The sequence below is a fragment of the Drosophila ananassae genome, chromosome XR, assembly GCF_017639315.1.
Source record: "Drosophila ananassae strain 14024-0371.13 chromosome XR, ASM1763931v2, whole genome shotgun sequence".
Classification (NCBI taxonomy): Eukaryota; Metazoa; Arthropoda; class Insecta; order Diptera; family Drosophilidae; genus Drosophila; species Drosophila ananassae.
In genome coordinates this window covers 20,187,934-20,203,972 of record NC_057932.1, presented here as the reverse complement: position 1 = coordinate 20,203,972, position 16,039 = coordinate 20,187,934, and the positions used below count along the sequence as shown (strand labels likewise).

At 41.8% G+C, this 16,039-nt stretch overlaps 2 protein-coding genes across 3 annotated transcripts; both read right to left on the bottom strand.

The window, feature by feature from the left end:
• Window positions 1-3,639: 3,639 nt before the first annotated feature.
• Window positions 3,640-5,831, bottom strand: LOC6498810. The gene is made up of 3 exons (XM_001967266.4): window positions 5,639-5,831; window positions 5,435-5,584; window positions 3,640-5,372 (listed from the first exon to the last, which is right to left on the bottom strand). The coding sequence occupies exons 1-3, from the start codon at window positions 5,691-5,693 to the stop codon at window positions 3,688-3,690; spliced, it is 1,890 nt and encodes a 629-aa protein (XP_001967302.2). The 5' UTR covers window positions 5,694-5,831; the 3' UTR covers window positions 3,640-3,687.
• Window positions 5,832-5,962: 131 nt separating this feature from the next.
• On the bottom strand, window positions 5,963-7,910 carry LOC6498809 (glycoprotein-N-acetylgalactosamine 3-beta-galactosyltransferase 1). Of its 2 annotated transcripts, none has more exons than XM_001967265.4 (4): window positions 7,381-7,910; window positions 6,716-6,824; window positions 6,363-6,644; window positions 5,963-6,302 (listed from the first exon to the last, which is right to left on the bottom strand). In XM_001967265.4, exons 1-4 carry the CDS (start codon window positions 7,875-7,877, stop codon window positions 6,114-6,116), a joined length of 1,077 nt encoding a protein of 358 aa, XP_001967301.3. In that variant the 5' UTR covers window positions 7,878-7,910; the 3' UTR covers window positions 5,963-6,113. The 2 variants fall into 2 exon arrangements, with proteins under 2 accessions (XP_001967301.3, XP_032308310.1); XM_032452419.2 differs by having other exon boundaries at window positions 5,998-6,315.
• Between the last annotated feature and the right edge of the window lie 8,129 nt (window positions 7,911-16,039).

Here is a 16,039-nt window from a genome sequence, read left to right as displayed (position 1 = left end):
TGAAAATGATTTGTGGGCCTCCCCCCCCTCACACACTACAGTGGGACAGTGGATCAGGTTGGCAGGATATTCGATCCAAAGGATATTTTGTCCAAAAAAGTATCCTTTATCTTTACTGTCTTTCATGAAAGGAATAAAAAATAGACTTGGTTTCAGGGACTACCATACCTTTTGTGAAAAAGTGACCTCTGAACTCTGGTTTCCAACCTGGCGGGCAGTTGAAAATGCAAATTATGTTTTGGAGAGAGTGGAGAGTGGAGAAAGGAGAAAGGGGAGTGGAGAATGGAGAATGCCTCTCCACTGTCTGCGCTCTAATTATGCAAACTACCTGCTGTTACTCAATTAATCTTGATTACGTTTGTGTTATCCAAATACAATTATTTTGGTATTAATTACAGTGGCCACAAGGACACTGCCCCCCCTCCACCCCCCGCCTCGTGTCCTGGCCGACCAGACGGTGGACCACTTTTACGAGCGGAAATTGTCTGGTTCGTCGGTTGAAACAATACTGCCAACTGGCCACCACCCACCACCCACCAGCCACCATCCAAATTTTTGTGGCTTGCTGCGAAATTCGTATGCCACTCGCATTTGAGGCGACTTTTCCGGAGGCAGTGTCGGGGAAATTCCTAATTAGCCCAGAAAACTCTATCGAAATGCGTATTGAGGGATGAGGACTGGGGGATTGGGGGATTGGGGGATTGGGGGATTGGAGGACTGAGGCTCGACCTTAATTAGCCGCCTACGAAAATGAGAGTCAAGTGCCCGGCTGCCCAATTGGCTTTTGGCGACTTAGTCGATGCATAATCTTAATCTGGCAGGAGCCCCTATTCCCGATACAAGGAGGCGGCACTAGCTGGGAGAGTGCTTCCGGTAATTAAGGCAAATACAAGCAGTGACTTTTGAATAAAATTAAATAGCCAGGGCCATCTGCAGAAACAAATGATTATCCGATTCCGACTCACTTTAGAGCAGGTTTGTGGGGAATCCCAGAGATCGGACATAAACCGGGAGAGATATGGACATCCTTGCAGGCCTCTATCACTTTCTTCAAAGGGATCCTATGGGAAAAGTTGAGAAAAAATCTAAAAAATATTCCGCATTGAGATTTTGATGCAGATTGATGGGAAATCAATACAGAAATCGACTAAGACCATCCGCTTGAGGATCGGATGAGAATTGGCAGAGATATAGCCATCCCAGTGGGCCATATGGGGGTTTCTGGGATTTCCAAGGGGATCCCATGGGAAAAGTTGAGAAAAAATCTAAAAAATATTTCACATTGGGATTTTGATGCAGATCGATAGTAAATCGATACAGAAATCGATTAAAACCATCCGCTTGAGAATCGGATGAGAATTGGCGGAGATATGGACATCCGGGTGGGCCAAAGGGGGGTTTCTTGGATTTCCAAAGGGATCCCATGGGAAAAGTTGAGAAAAAATCTAAAAAATATTTCGCATTGAGATTTTGATGCAGATTGATGGGAAATCGATACAGAAATCGATTAAGACCATCCGCTTGAGGATCGGGTGAGAATTGGCAGAGATATGGCCATCCCAGTGGGCCAAAGGGGGGTTTCTGGGATTTCCAAGGGGATCCCAAGGGAAAACTTGAGAAAAAATCTAAAAAATATTTCGCGTTAAGATTTTGATGCAGATTGATGGGAAATCGATACAGAAATCGATTAAAACCATCCGCTTGAGGATCGGATGAGAATTGGCAGAGATATGGCCATCCCAGTGGGCCAAAGGGGGGTTTCTGGGATTTCCAAGGGGATCCCAAGGGAAAACTTGAGAAAAAATCTAAAAAATATTTCGCGTTAAGATTTTGATGCAGATTGATGGGAAATCGATACAGAAATCGATTAAAACCATCCGCTTGAGGATCGGATGAGAATTGGCAGAGATATAGCCATCCCAGTGGGCCAAATGGGGGTTTCTGGAAAATCCAGGGGATCCCATGGGAAAAGTTGAGAAAAAATCTAAAAAATATTTCGCATTGAGATTTTGAAGCAGATTGATGGGAAATCGATACAGAAATCGATTAAAACCATCCGCTTGAGGATCGGGTGAGAATTGGCGGAGATATGGACATCCGGGTGGGCCAAATGGGGGTTTCTGGGATTTCCAAGGGGATCCCATGGGAAAACTTGAGAACAAATCTAAAAAATATTTCGCATTGAGATTTTGATGCAGATTGATGGGAAATCGATACAGAAATCGATTAAAACCATCCGCTTGAGGATCGGATGAGAATTGGCGGAGATATGGACATCCGGGTGGGCCAAAGGGGGGCCCGTTCCCAATATTTCGCATTGGGAACGGAGGATCGTGGAACGAAGAAGTTGGGGGAAGAGCGAGAGAGAGCACAATAGAGGTGGGCGCTAGTGGGTGGCAACGCCATGCTCCTTCCAAGTTGGGAGCAGAGAGAGAGGGTTGAAAAATTGCGCTCTGCTCTCCCGGCTTGCATCTTGAATCAAAAGAGGATCACTACATGGTGTGAGTTAGGCAGGGAGGGAGGGAGGTGGGGAATGCAAATTGGAACTTCAAGCGTGGAGAGAGTGCCCACTGCGCTCCCAACGTACCGTTAGGTTGTGGAGGATAGGAGAGCATTCGATTGGAAAGTGGCAGCCTAATTACATAAAAAAAAGTGATATTGAAATTTTAAAACAAAAAAATATAGAATTTCGGGACGAGCTTCCAAGGTGTCCTTTGAAGAATGAACAATGCAGTCCTTTCTCGTTCCCTTCCTTTCCCGATCTATTTGGTTTAAAAGTCTCTTTTTGGTCTGCCATTATTACATTCTTCTTTTCGTGCTTCTTCTCCATTTTCCAGTCCTCCGCCATCGCCCTGACGTCAGAGTAGCCGTGGAAAGGGACGCGCTGGGCGAAAGAAGATTGGAGCAAAAGGAACAGGGATAGTGGTCGCCATCTTGGCTGATAGGACCCCTCTTCCCCAGGGACTGCTTCCCCCAAGCCTAGGTACTGGGTACTTACATGAAGGAGACGCAGTAGCACACCGAAGAATCGCGAAAAAGGAGCACCGCTAATTTACCGTATATTGTTTTATTTTAGTTTTTAGTTTTAATATTTTCTTCACCAACGCACCACACAAACACACGCGCACAAATAACTTTTTCATTTAACGGCACTAATAATTAAATCGCGGATAATTAAAATTTTAAATGCGTAGCGATGCTCCTTTTATTTTCCAACCGAACGCGACGAGCGACAACGCGTCAATGGCATGCGAGGGATCGTGGAACGAAGAAGTTGGGGGCAGAGCGAGAGAGAGCACAATAGAGGTGGGCGCTTGTGGGTGGCAGAGCCATGCTCCCTCAAAGGTGAGAACAAAGAGGATGGATATATCGCGCTCTGCTCTCCCGGCTTGCAACTTGGCTCAAACGGGATCCACTGCAAGGTGGGATAGGTGTGTGGGAGGGGAGGGAGGGGAGGGATGTGGGGAATTGGAGCTTCATGAGTGGAGTATGGTGGGAATGCGTGGTGAGCATTGGATTGGAAAGTGGAATCGAATTCACAATATTTACATTTTAAATGATTATTTTGAATTAATTACAAATTAAATTAAGGGGCAACTAAAAACTAAAACTAAAAAATCTAAAAACAAATAAAAGCAATTAATGAGCTGAATGGCCATTCATTTATTGGCATTTCTTGGACGGCTTCTATGGGCACAATTCGTCAAAGATATAGTCGGCGACGTCCTCGACCTCGTAGACGACCTTGGTGACGGCCAGCTTCTCCATGCGATGTGGCACACAACCCTGCGTGACCCGGCGGACGGCCTCCAGGTGGGGGCGCTTGCGGAACTGCATCCCTCCGATCAACGTGCTGATGATCTTGCGCGGCCTCGGCATCGGATTCCGCTTCTCCAAATTGGCCAATAGCCCGCTTCTGTCGCCGTATTTCTTCCAGTGCAGTTTGGCCATAGTGACGGCCTTGCGAGCGGACACCATTGCCGTTATCTTGGGAATGTGGTGGACGTCGAAGGACGATTGCGATGCCACTTTGGCGGCATAGTTGGCGGCCTGAGTCTCGGCAGAGGTATTTAGGGCAGCTATTTCAACGGTAGTAGTGCCAAAGTACTTGGCTGTTTGACGGGCACTTAGTCGGGCGCTTAGTTTCACAGAATCCTGGCCTGTGATTTTCGCTGTGATGGCGGCCGAGATCCTATCTGCTTCTTCTTCTGACAATTGGGGATACGAAATGGCTGGACTTTCTCCAGTGTTGAAAGCGGAATGATCGGTGTTGGGCAATGTCCCATCGCCATTGCCGCTGGAACTGCCCACACCGTTACTCAATTTTGCACCGCCATTGGAAGGAGTGCCTCCATCGATTCCACCACCATTTGGGGAAATTGTGGCGCCATCTAGGGCGGCACTCGACGCACTATGTTTGGCGCCATTCTTGGTAGCCCCATTATGGGCGACTAGAGCCTCCAGTTTGGCGATCAGCTGGGAGGTAATCCTGTTGACACCTTCGTCGGTTATATCCATAGACTTGAGGTTGTTGGTGGGTATGTTGATGCCCAGCTGGGACAGTAGATCCGCAGAGACCACGGCCACATCCTCGGCAGTTATTTTGATCATCTTCTCAGCCTCGCTTTCGTCCGGGCCTTCGGCTCCACTTTTGGCGCCCTTGGGAGCCACCAGTCTGGCGACAATCTGGGAGGACAGGGCGGCGATATTCTTGGCCGTCATGTTCGGAAGATTCGGGGGTGACAGCATGAGGGTGTTGTTCTCAAGGGCCTCGATGAAGACCCTGGCGCAGTTGATGGCGCATATTTTGGCGCAGGTCTGGGCACTGTAGGTGACACTCTTGGCCACTTTCCTCGGGATGGGTACTTCCACGCGGTCGCCGGAGGCGTTGATGGTCACCAGATTGCCGTTTGAAGAGCCAGAGGGTCCGAACACCGGCTGGTTGGCCAGCTGCTGGCGCCTCTGGTTCACCTTGTACATGCGATTGCAGCTCTTGGTCTTGCGGCGGCAGTGCCCCAGATTGCACAGAATGGTCAGCTTCCCCTCCGGCGCACAGTCCTCCATCATGTGGCGGATGAGCTTCAGCAGGATGCGGCTGCTGAGGCTCTTGAGGTTCTCCAGGGCGTACGGAAGGAGGTGGCGGCGCATATCCTCCGGGAAGAACACCACCACATCGATGAGGAAGTCCAATAACTCGTCCTCGCTCATGGCAGCAATCTCCTCGTCAGCGGGCATGGAACAGGGACAGTAGCGACTCCTCTTCGGCCCGTCTTTGGATGGCTTTGGAGCTTCTGGCATCTCGGCCTTGCCAATCGGGGGTTCCTCTTCGAAAAGTATCTCTGGCTCACTAAAAAGCTGATCATCCTCTGAAACTAAGGGTTCATACTCCATAATTGAGGCTTCCCAATTAAGGACTCTAGCCAAGGATACTCACGCTTGAAGTCCTCCTCCATGGGCAAGATCTCCACCTTCTCCATGGCCTCTATTTCCTGTTTCTCAATCGGCTGCTCCAGGATCTGCTTCCCGATTTCCTCCAGGTCCAGGTTTTTCGGCTCCACCTCCATAGCAGCCTGCAGGTCCTTGTCTACAAGGATAATAGAATAGATAATATAATAATAGAATAAATAACAGCACTTACCCATTTTCTCCAGATCTGAAAATCCGGAAATTTTATTTGTCGGCTCACCACTCATTATAAAAATTGTATTACAAATATCTCTGCTTTTTTTTTTTTTTTATTGGAAAAATAAATAATTTGTAAATTTTCTAACCCGATGCTACCGCTTCCAAAGTCGGACACAGAATGAGGCTCTCCCTGCCTTCCATTCAACGCCTCAACACTTTTTCCCAGAATTTCAAGTCATGGCCTACTGATTCGCAGGAAATTCATTCCACGGACTACTTGGCTTGTTTTAATTTTAAAAAATTTAAATCATAAGAGCAGTTACGGCAGCAGTAGGAATTCAGTTCAAAGTGTTTTTATTTTTATTAATTATATAAATTATAATTTATTTATTTTTAAAGCTTGAGGGAAGAAGGTCAAGAACTCGTAATTAATATTTTAAATAAATAATATAGGCAGCGAGATTTTAGGGAAGAGATGGATCCTATCACTAAACTACGGTATTGTCACCATCTGGTATCACGATGTCCTGGTCGCGGAGCTTCTTGGGCAACACCTCCGGCACTTCGCGTCCTGGCAGCTGGAGCTGGAGCTGGTAGCTGAAGTAGTCATAGACGTAGAGCTGCCTGCTGCTCACGTAGTGGAAGGCCACTGGATAGTCCGACAGGCAGTCCAGGCACTGATTGAAAAATCTGATTGAACAAATTAAATATAGAAATAATAAGTGGCAATAGCTAACCGATCGTGAGTTGTAATAGGCATATTTGTAGAGCCAAAAGTCCAGGGCCACATCCCCGGAGAGTAGCGCTCCGAAGGGCGCCACAGGATAGAATCGATTCCGGAGGCGACTGTCCCTAGAGTCTCCGGCTTTGACGCCGAGATTGAAGAGGCACTTGCCCATTTCCACGTCCTCGGGGTTATTGTCCTCCTGTCGGCACTTTTCGGGATCATTCACGCCCTCGACAAAGGTCCTGAGAGCTTCGCGGGACAACACATAGCCACTGCCCCCCGACATATAGGTCTGCAGAATCACAGGACAGTGTTTTAGGAAATAATATTAAGTAATTTATATTTAATTCATTAATAACTCACCTCATTCTTTGGGTGGTCTCCCACCATTTTGTAATTGAAACCAAAATAAATGGAAGTGTTCGCGGGATAAGGATACAACATATAGCGCATATTCTCCAAAAAAACATAGCTGTTTTGGATAGAGATTTTTTAAAATATGTTTCAATTTAATTTAATAAAACATTTAAATCGTTAGTAGTTTATGGGCAAAAGGTCAGGCGGAAATCAGCTTTTTTGTTGTTTGCCTACACTGGTGGTGTTCGTTGGGTCTATTCTTGAAATGCCCTTTCTAACACTACCAATTAGTTATCACAGAACCGACAAAGTTAACCGGAGTTTGATTATTTTTCTTAAATTATGCTAAAAATCTTATAAAATAAATAGATAATTCAGAACAAACAACCTAAGACCCTGCCTTTTGGATTAATTTTGATGGCACTATTTCGTAGTGTTGGCAAAAGAAGCTGAAGCTTATTTAAAAGTGACTTTTCGAGCACTGGATGTTAATGGGAAAAATGAAAAGCCAATCCGGGAAAGCTTTCTGCGGAAGTAATTTCCATAAATGAGACATTGCATATTAAATGATAACTTTTGAATAATCTACAAGACGTCCATGAGACTACTGGAAGACTGTCAGACGAACCTTGTCAGTCGAACAACTTAGAAGATTAGATTAGAATACCCACGTGTCGTCATCCGCCTTGAGGAACCAGTCGGCCTCATCCCGCTTGTGCTCGTAGAGGTAAGTGAACGCCTCCTTGGTCTTCCCCCAGAGAACCTCATACCGATCCGGTTTCTTAAGCAGGACAGTGGGCAGCTCGTCGTCCGGGGCAGAGGTCATGAAGTAGATCTTATTGCAGCGCTTGCCCCACGTCCTCATCACATGCACCGCCCGCGATTTGTGGTACTTGGGCGTGGTCAGGACCCAGCACAGTATCCTCACCTCGCGATGCAGTTGCTCGGCGAGGGATTCGTTCCTCAGCTCCGCCGTAAGAGGATCCGTGGCACGAGCCGTCAGCATCATGACGTCCCAGTAGCCATAGAGAGTTATTAGGAGGGTCCCCACGATCAGGGTGAGTATAATCAGATGGGTGGTGGTCAGTTTCTGGCCGGGATTGGGTCTACCTCCTCCGCCCAGCGCTGGATATATCGACTGCTCCAGTGTTATGTACTCGCTCTTCATTTTCCCACTGCCAATATCCAAATAATCGGAAGCCACTCCAACCTCTCGAGGCACATATCTCCCGAGAGCCAGAAAGCGATAAGACAAGAATTGCAAGACTGATAAATGCCTCCACCTGTCACCCGCCTTCATTTCGAAATTATTTTAATGGGTATGCCGCAAGCAAGGGGAACAGAGGGCCTGTCCCATAAATAGTTATATGGAAGTCGGGTAATGTCTATATGGCGAGTCATTTGGAAAGCAATCACTATCAGTCTCGGCCATCTCTTCGGGGCCATTTCAAACATTGTTTAGTCGAGTGTTTTAGAGTGTATAGTGGATGTTACTTAATTAGTTGCTTTTCTCAGAATTTTAAGAATAAAATACTACTTGTATATGTACTACTTATATATGAAAATGTAATAGATTAGACTATAGACTCTATAGATACAAGGAATAAAGGATAGGATAGTTATGCTGTAATTATGATCAAAATTACCATATAAATTTATGATAAAAATTATTTAAGCTTAAAAAATCTTATAAATCCATAAACAAACAAAAAAATATACTCAAGAAGCCTTAGATAAAAACATAATATTTTAAAACAGAACACTCTTTTGAAACAATAAAGAAAAAGTAAGAATCGAAACAATTTAAGAAAACTATCCAAAACGCAGATTTGAAATAAAAATCCCATTAATAATACAATTTAATATTCTTCTAAATTTATTTAAATTTTCTCCATCCTCATTCATTAATCAAAACACATAAAAAAACAATAAAAAAAAACATAAAAGAAAGGAAATATTCCAAAGAAATAATAGAAAAGCCCCAAAAACAACAAAAAAACAAGAGTGGAAAGTTGGTGGAAAATCTTTCAATTAATCATGAGCGACATGTGGTCTTTGCTGGACGCTTTTCGTGGGCGGATGGGCGGATGGGCGGTTGGGGGCGTGGCATTGTGGCAGGAAGACCGCCAAGAGCGCGAGAAAAATTATATAGCGCATACGCCCCGTGGGCCACTTGCCACTCGCGTGCAAACAAATGGCTCCCATCCTGTTCACCGTCCTTCGGACGCATCCTTTTTTTTTTTCCTACAAATACAAAAACAGCCAACACTTTATCCTCCGCTGGATGAAATACAAAATAATTCCCATTAATAAAATAAAATGCAACCGGAGGACTCTAAGAATGAAAACTATTTGACATTGTGGGCGTGTCCTTTTGAGATTTTCCCCTTCACCCCCCATGTCCTCTCACTCGCCCAAACAAATACAAATTTTTCCAATAAAAGCCATAGCCTTTAACCCCTTTTTTTCAAAATTGGCCTGTCAAAATTAGTTTCTGGCGAAAGCAAACAGTTGCAAACAGTGAAAAAAAATGCAAATAGCCAGGCCGGACCGACCCGGTGCCTTTGACCTTTTCGATGACGTGACCCACATGAGGCCTGGGGGTGTCCTGGGCTAGAAATAGGGGGCATTTTGGCTAAATCATGTAGTATTATTATGTATTTTCTGAAAATAAATATTTAAAAGGGCTTTTGGAACATGAAAAAGTGGAAAAAAGAGGCTATTAGAGAGGCTTTTCAATGAAATTATATCATAACTATAACTATACCCGATACTTGTCAGTCTTAAACTCAAAAAACTAAACAAATAAATATTAGTTTCTATTGTTCTTAATTATTTCAAGTTACTAGAATACTTTTTCTTTAATGATTTTTTGTCCAATTTTTAACCCAAGTAGCAGCTATTTATTATCCTTTCAAAGTTCGAAAACGACTCTTTTTAAAGAATTGCATTGGTCCTTTTCGATCCTTTCACCTGAATGACCACCATTGTCTGTATCCTGTATCCTGGCTAGTGCCAGGCACAATCAACAGTTTCTCTCTATGCAGCTGGCGTTTGGTGAGCGGTTCGCAGGCTCAGGACAATAAAAATGCAGCCAACCAGCAAGGACGAAAAGGACTCTCCCCCTCCTCCTCGGGGGGTCAAGTTGAAAATGTAAAAATCATAAAAATAGAAACCAAAGTCAAATGTATAACTTGTCGTTTTTATCTTTGTTTTTGTAATAATGTTAGCTTTCGGATTTCACAAACGCGCCAAGGCAAACGCCATTTGTCTCGCTGACTGACTGTACTTCCTCCCTCTCCCTCTCCCTCTCCCTCTGACACCCCTCTCTTTCTCTTTTCCTACAGCTGTCTCTTTTTTTAGTTTCTGTCTGCATGTAAATATTTGTGGATGGGCACGAGTGCTCCATGGCATTGTTTGGTCTAGAGATGCCAGGGTTTTTTCAAAAAATATTCGGTATATTTCGGTATTTTTCAGTTTTTTCTAAATCTTAAAATTTGTTATTGTCTTTTAAGGAGTTTTTTTGTAAGTCCTTAATTAATACTTATACAGTATATTTTTTTATAGCTTAGTAATTAAAAGAAAATAATATATACTACTTTTTCCAGAAAAAATAATTTATTTTGTGACTTTTTTCAAACAAATATTTATACCCGATACTTCAACAGGAATACTTGTCCTTAAATTATTCTATATATTTATTATGTTATATATAATATTATTTGTATATTATGTAAAATTTAAAACAATCCCTAAAAAATAATTGAATCAAAAATAATCGAAAGCCAAGTTACCAAGTTCATCTTATTTGCGGCACTTTGGCTTCTATATCTCTGGTTCCCTTAAGCTTTTTATCATCTCCATTGCATCCTTGCACTCACACACACTCACTAAGCACTCACACACCCACACAGACACACACACACATTCAATTCACACACACACTCGCATAGTGAGACATCAAACGTGCAAACATTTGCCATATTTTTGTAATCAAAGTAAACAATCCACTTAACCCAACACCAACATGCAAAGCGACTGCCAGCTGGCTACCTCCCCTTTTTTTCTCACTTTTTCTCCCTTTTCTCCACTGCTTTCCCCCCTTTTTCCAAAAAAAAAAAAGGAAACGTCTTTGGAAATTTCGCTTCGATTTTTTTCGTCCTTTTTTTTTGGGAAATGGAGGCCAATGACACTGCCAACAATCTGGTCGGTGCACTACCCCCTCTGAGGCACTGAGAAAAAATCTGATCTTAAATATAACACTGATTTGAATATTATATTTTAACTAAAATCAATTCAAAATCAAAGCTCTCGCTTTTAAACTCATTTTTGAGAGCCTGAAAAATATTTTCAAATATTTTTTATAATTTAAAAATGTATACGTATTAACTCTATGATAAATGTATTATTATTTTATGGAAAAATTACCCTTTTTTTTTAGGTGCACTTAGTGTCCATTCATCCATCTCGTCAGCCAACCGTTTGTTGCTATTGTCACTATTTCCATGGGCTTCCCCCCCTAAATTCGCCAGTTTTTTGTCGGACATGGACAGTGCAAAAGGGGGGCGGTGCGAGTTAGAAGGGTAAACAAGGGGAGGGAGGGGGCTGTCTATGCAGAAGTCCTGGGCGATGTCTTGGCTCGTTTTTTATGCAAACAGCATTTGAATTTGAAATGAAAACGCTGACGGGAGCCACCGATTCCAATGCACATGGAATATATATACATATCCACATATATATATATATATATTTATGTATAGAGATCTGGTTGCTGGGATATGAGACAACCGGATAGTCCTGCAGGACTCGGCGTCCTTCGCTGCAGGAGGGTCCGAAAACGTTGCATACTTTTCAGCGTTGTGCGGTTACTTTCCGCAAACTGATATTACATGCGAAATCTCGCTTTTAAAAACAAAAAAGGTGGTTACCACTAGGGTTACTCCGTTTTTTACCAATTTTTATTTATTTTTACGGTATTAGGTTATTTTTAATATTTTCAAATCAATTGTATCTTTAATCAAAGTCTAGGCATTTTTATTTGGAATATGTTGCTAGAATAAGGTTTTAAATTAAAATTATTTAATATCTTAAGATTAAAACAAGAAAACCTCTGAATTTGATTATTATTTAGTTTAGTATATAATAGTATAAATTGTCATTTTTTTAGAAGAAATATTTTAGTTTAAAATATAGTTAAAGCAAATTAAACACATTTTCTAAACAAGAATTCTTAAAACACTTTAGTTTTAAGCTTCTTTGCTTTAATTTGAAGAAAGTAAATTGTCTAAAAAAAATGTAGGACTTCTTAGCTAAAATATTAAACATTTAAAATTGTATATATAATATTTTGTATATAGTTAATAATTAAAAATATTTTCGAACCGATTCACCCTGCTTATTTGGAGTTTTTGTGACCATTGTGGCACTTGGCGGGCCAAGAGGGGCAGTATGAGCCAAAGGACCTGGAAAGGAGCTCCTGGAGAAGGAGAAGGAGGAGTAGTGGAGTTTTTGGGTAAATAGTTTTTTACATTCAGACAAACACACACGGGCAACGCAATGACAAAAAGGCCATAAAAAACAATGCCGGCAACTTTGTTATTACATTTTCATACACACACATGTGTGTGTGTGTGGTTTTTATTGGCATAAAGAAGCTAGTGGAACACCTGTTCCAAGGACCAAGGACTCACGACCAGGGACCACACGGACATGGACATGGACATCGAAATTCCGAGCAAACATTCCGACATCCCGCTGTCGCGAATTCATTTGCATTTGCATTATTTGCCCGTAGTCCTGCCACTCCTCCTTTTTTTTCTGCTGGCAGTCAGTGGCAGGACCTCGCTTTTATTATTATTTTTGGTTAGTTTTGGTGCATTACAAAATGTGTGTGTTGACATGTTATGATTTCGATGTAAATGTTGATCCTGTGCAAACATTTTTCCAAAGCCAAAAAACAAAAAAACAAAAAATAGAAAAAAAGATAAGTCCAGTTTTTGGAGTTTTGAATGAAATTGGTTTGGCTTTTTGGCTTTTCCAGGTGCAATCAAGCAAATAAGTCCAACAACTATGAACGGCTTTAAAAAAGAAGGACGATAAATAATCCACTGGATTATGATGGAGGGCTGGATGACAGATGGCTGGATGAAAAAATCACATCTGCAGTTCCTAAAAAATCGCTTTTAAATTGCTCTGCACTTTTTTAAATATTTTAACGAGTATGGAAAAAATATGTATTATTATTTGAATCTTAAAGTAACATTTTCCTGCAAAGTTAAAGCCACAGGATGGAGTATTTATGACCAACAAGTATCATTTACTTTACAGCTTAATAAATAGCACCACATTCTGGGTGTTATATTTCCCTCAAATATTATATATATTCCATATCTCATCGAATGGCGGTCATAAAACTCAACCGACACACTCCCATAAAACAGGATATTATTATCCTTCAGAGTTGTTTACGCATTATCGATAACAAGTGCCCCCACACACATATCGATTACCAGCGGAGAGCAACTCTTCATCAAAATATCGATTACTCTGTTGGCTTTCATTTTGTTTTCCTCATTAGACATTGGATTTGAAGTCGGAATGGACTGGGAATGCATTATCCTTGAGGCTACTCCTTTTGGCTTTTAATTAAATATTTTTTCTGGGATTTCGTTTGGCTTACGCGACGTCAGAATCCTGTGACAGGACATGGACATGGCATGGTCTTGGACTATTTCTTCTTCGCCACAAAAGTTGTCAGTCGAATGTCAGTTCTGGCCGAAAGATAAATAAATAAGCTCTCCGCCTTGGCGTTAAGCAAGTTGTGTTGTTATCCTTGCAGTGCCCTCCTCCTCCGACTCCTATTTCTACTCCCTTTTTCTACTCCCACTCCGCCTGCGGATTTTTACTGCCATTGTTGTCACGCGAGCCGAGCCGGTCGCGCATTTTCAATAATAATCTCTTGTCCTGGGCATAAATGTCGCATTAAAATGTCACGCACTTGTGGCTTAATCACGCCAAAGGATAACGGCTTGCCCACTGCCACAAGGATTACACAGGGAGAAAAAATTACGGGGTTAAATTGAGGAAAAATACTGATTTCTAGGAACTGATTTCGAGGAAATTAGAACTTGGGAATTAGGGTTTTAAATAATTTTTATTTAGATTAAAACTCATACCAGGTACTTGTTAAATTTATTTATTATTTGCTTATTATTTTATATTATTATTTTGTATTTTATATTTTATATTTTAATTTACAAAACCCATTAAAAAATATCTTTTCTGAGTGGCCCAACAAAAAAATGGACATGCACTTGAATAGTCAGCAGCCATCCAATCTCTTGTTGTCCTTTGCAGGATACTAGACCACCAGGCGCTTGTGTAGTGGGGCGTGGCAGTGGGCAGGGGAGGCAGCTGAGAGGCGTGGTTCATAGGCATTACTTGTTTGCGGTTTTTATTATATCATGCTCATGTCAAATGGGCTCAGCATTGTCACATTCTTGGCTCCGCTTCCGCTTCCGCATTCGCCAGCTCAGCGTCCTGTCAGAGCTCTTAAACCAAAAGTCCTGCCATCTCCGGCTGCCGCCTGTGTATCCTTGCTTTTCAATCTCACATCTAAGTCCTGCGGCTCGTTCGTGTCCTTCATCTAAATCTCAAGCTGCCAGTTATTACACATTGCCAGCGTCTTAATGTCGGCAATTGTGCGACGCAAGGATGCTACGGCTGCTTCACAGCCACAAGGATATCTCGAGTGTTTCGTCCTAATTCGCCGCCACCAACAGTCAACAACAGGTGGCGCTCCAAAAGCGCCCATATACTCTCATCTTAAGCTTTTCTAAGCCTAAACAGTCATTCCATTAATTTTAATTTAATTAATTTAAAAAAAATAATAATTTAAATCCCCATCAGTTAATAGAGCATTCACATTTCGTTTATATTTGTTTAAATAATTCACATTTTGCAGCCAGGGACTGCAACTGGCAGCCACATTTTATAAGTTAAGGCACGTTCCAGTGGTTAGGTCCACTCAAATGTCTGGACATTGCGCCACAGAACCACACGGCACCACACTGTAGCACCCTTGGCACCACCCTGGGCCCGGAACCACTTTGCTGCAACCTTTTAGCCTGCATTTGAGTGCCGCAGTGAAAACGCCAAGTTTATTTGCTGAGCTGGACCAAAAAACTCAAGTCCAGCAGAAACCTCAAAGCCAAAATCTGATTTTGCACTGGGAGAAATTTATTCATAGTCCATAATACTAAGAAATGGATTTTTAAATCCATGTATTATTTTTCATATAATGCAAAGTAATAAAAAGGTTTAAATTAAAGTCCTTGTCATCACTGTTTTCTTATATGAAAGTACTCCATGAGTTGAAATATTAAAAATAATTAATTTAACTATTTTTCTAGGATAGTTTCAATACTTTCTTATTCATTATCTCCCTTTTAAAACACTACTCTATAAGTAAAAAATAATAATAATAAATAATGAAACTGATTAGATAACTAACAAAGAAGCCTTAAAATTCAAACACATTTCCCAGAAACTACTGTCCGAGTATGAAATGTAAAAAACAGTAAAGAAATATTTTCTAAATTATTATTAACCCATTAACAATTAAATATGCATAGATTCAAAGCCAATAAAGTAGTTTAAGAGTACCAGGTATAAATATTAATAAAATGACTTTAAGAAAAGACTGAAATAGAATGAAACACAATAGTTTCTCTCACTGCAAGGAGTCAAGTAACTCTTCCTGATAATCAAAAAGCAGTTTTGTGGGAGAATCGGAGAAGGAGAGGAGCCCTTCAACCCTTCGGTTGAATCAGAAATTGAATTATGGGCCAGGAGGAGAACTGTTCCAACAAATGCCAAGGACATTCTCTTAAGGCTAATTCGATTAGACAGTTACAAATGTTGATTCAATTTGCATTGTCAATTAAATCGCTATCCAAAGACCAAACCATAATTGCATTACCAGCATATTTGCTGATATATATTTATTCTAGATACATATACATTTTGGTCACAGAATTTTCAGAAAATTCTGCGCAACGCCCACTTTTCCGGAGGGGGGATTTAGTAATTTGGCCAAGTATTTCTTTGGTGATTGGCCAAAATGGAAAGTTTTTGTGGCATCTAGCCGCAGCGTCGCCCAAGTCCTGTATCCTGTATCCTGTATCCAGTTGCCTTGGTCCTTTGCACTCGAGTGACTTGATGAAAAGGCCGAGTCAAATGCCCCACTGATTGCTCCTGTTTTTGGGTTCAGAGAACAAGAAGTTTCCGTGTGATTTGGTCGAAAAATGGCCAAATCTTTAGTCTTTGGTC

Excerpts from the sequence above, each read along its gene's own strand:
- LOC6498810 (XM_001967266.4), bottom strand. The coding sequence starts at position 5,693 with ATGAGTGGTGAGCCGACAAATAAAATTTCCGGATTTTCAGATCTGGAG. Across the intron at positions 5,585-5,638 it reads TTCAGATCTGGAGAAAATGG|ACAAGGACCTGCAGGCTGCT; the intron begins GTAAGTGCTGTT and ends TTATCCTTGTAG. Across the intron at positions 5,373-5,434 it reads CATGGAGGAGGACTTCAAGC|TTTCAGAGGATGATCAGCTT; the intron begins GTGAGTATCCTT and ends ATGAACCCTTAG.
- LOC6498809 (XM_001967265.4), bottom strand. The coding sequence starts at position 7,877 with ATGAAGAGCGAGTACATAACACTGGAGCAGTCGATATATCCAGCGCTG. Across the intron at positions 6,645-6,715 it reads GAGACCACCCAAAGAATGAG|ACCTATATGTCGGGGGGCAG; the intron begins GTGAGTTATTAA and ends GTGATTCTGCAG. Across the intron at positions 6,303-6,362 it reads CCTATTACAACTCACGATCG|TGCCTGGACTGCCTGTCGGA; the intron begins GTTAGCTATTGC and ends TTTTTCAATCAG.